The sequence below is a fragment of the Hipposideros armiger genome, unplaced genomic scaffold, assembly GCF_001890085.2.
Source record: "Hipposideros armiger isolate ML-2016 unplaced genomic scaffold, ASM189008v1 scaffold_1410, whole genome shotgun sequence".
Classification (NCBI taxonomy): domain Eukaryota; kingdom Metazoa; phylum Chordata; class Mammalia; order Chiroptera; family Hipposideridae; genus Hipposideros; species Hipposideros armiger.
Window position 1 is genome coordinate 66,708 of NW_017732760.1, and position 1,391 is coordinate 68,098.

Genomic DNA, 1,391 nt, shown 5'->3' on the forward strand with positions numbered 1-1,391 from the left:
AGAATTAAAATCATATTTGCATAATGTATGGGCTTATTCCTTCTTAAGTGATAATGTAACACCATTTATTTCTTATTTTGACACAAATACGTATACTTCTGGCCTGTTTTTTTTTTTTTTAAGACTGTGACCCAAGAGTCATTGATGAAAAATGCTAACTTTGAACATAAACCGGAAAATTTGGAAGACAGAGGTGAGAGAATACTAAACTCTTTTTGCAGAATAAAGCAAAACTTATCTGATTTTGGCAGGCCAGGCTGTTATTCAAATTGCAGTAGATAAAATCACTTTCCTGAGTGAGATTGCTAGGCCTTGGAGAGCAGTGTGATCTGCTGACTATCTCCAAATGTGCCTGAAGGTCAAGGGGAGGAACAGGGAGGAGCTCCATATAGCCTGGGGCCTGAATCCCGCCAATCTGCACGCCTCTTTTCTGGGTCACACAAGAGCTTAGTGGGGGCACTTACAGTTTATCAGCAATGTTTCAAAAAGTTGTGTGGCCAAGATATTAAAATTTCAGTATTCACTTTTCATGGAAACAATGATACGAAGGTTTCCTGGCCTGTTCACAGAGTTGTGGATTTCTTTAGGACCTAACCAAACATCTTCAGGATGTTTATGAACTATTTGCTTTTTCTTTGCATGTTAAATTAAATATCAGGAAGATTCAAATAGTTATGCATTATGTGCAGGATATTTAGCACATCAACACAACAAACATCTATGAACCACCATCCAGTTTAGGAAACAGAACATTAGGATTTCCAAATCTTGGTACGCTCCACACCAAACTCATCCCCACCTTCCCCCTTCGCAGGGGCCCATTAAGCTTAGTTTTGTGTTTGATTCCACTGCTTTTATTTTTTTCACTTTTACATTGTGAAGAATACCATAGATTCAGAAGAGAATACAAAACATGTACAGTTTAAAAACGATTATGAGGTGAACACACATGTAACCACGACTGAGAATAAGAACTAGAAAGTCGCTGCTGACTTAGAGCCCTTTCACACAGGGTCTTTCCCTGTCCATTCCCTCCGTCCGTCAGAGGTATGACAGTCCCGACTTATGAAAATCCTTCTGTGGCTTTTCTTCATAATTTTACTTCCTGTGTGTGTATCCCTAAATAATAGGTAGTTTAGTTATATTTGATTTGAAATTTAAACAAAATGGCATCATACTATGTATACCTTGTGTGGCCTGCGTCCTTTGCTCAAAATCGTTTGTAAAGGTCCACTTATGCCAATACATAGGTGAAGTATATTAATTTTCACCACAATATGACATTTGGCTATGCAAATATATTATCATTTATTTATCCATTCTAGTCTGTGGGGTCTTTGGGTTGTTTGAAGTTTAGTTATTAGAAATAATGCCACTATAAAGAATCATGT

General features: G+C 37.4%; 1 protein-coding gene across 1 annotated transcript in view; it reads left to right on the plus strand.

The window, feature by feature from the left end:
- The window catches only part of SYCP2L (synaptonemal complex protein 2 like), a 72,233-nt gene that overhangs the window by 54,191 nt on the left and 16,651 nt on the right, over nucleotides 1-1,391 (plus strand). The window contains exon 18 of the mRNA XM_019633793.1: nucleotides 137-193. Coding sequence (XP_019489338.1) covers nucleotides 137-193 — 57 coding nt within the window. The remainder of the gene's footprint in view (nucleotides 1-136; nucleotides 194-1,391) is intronic.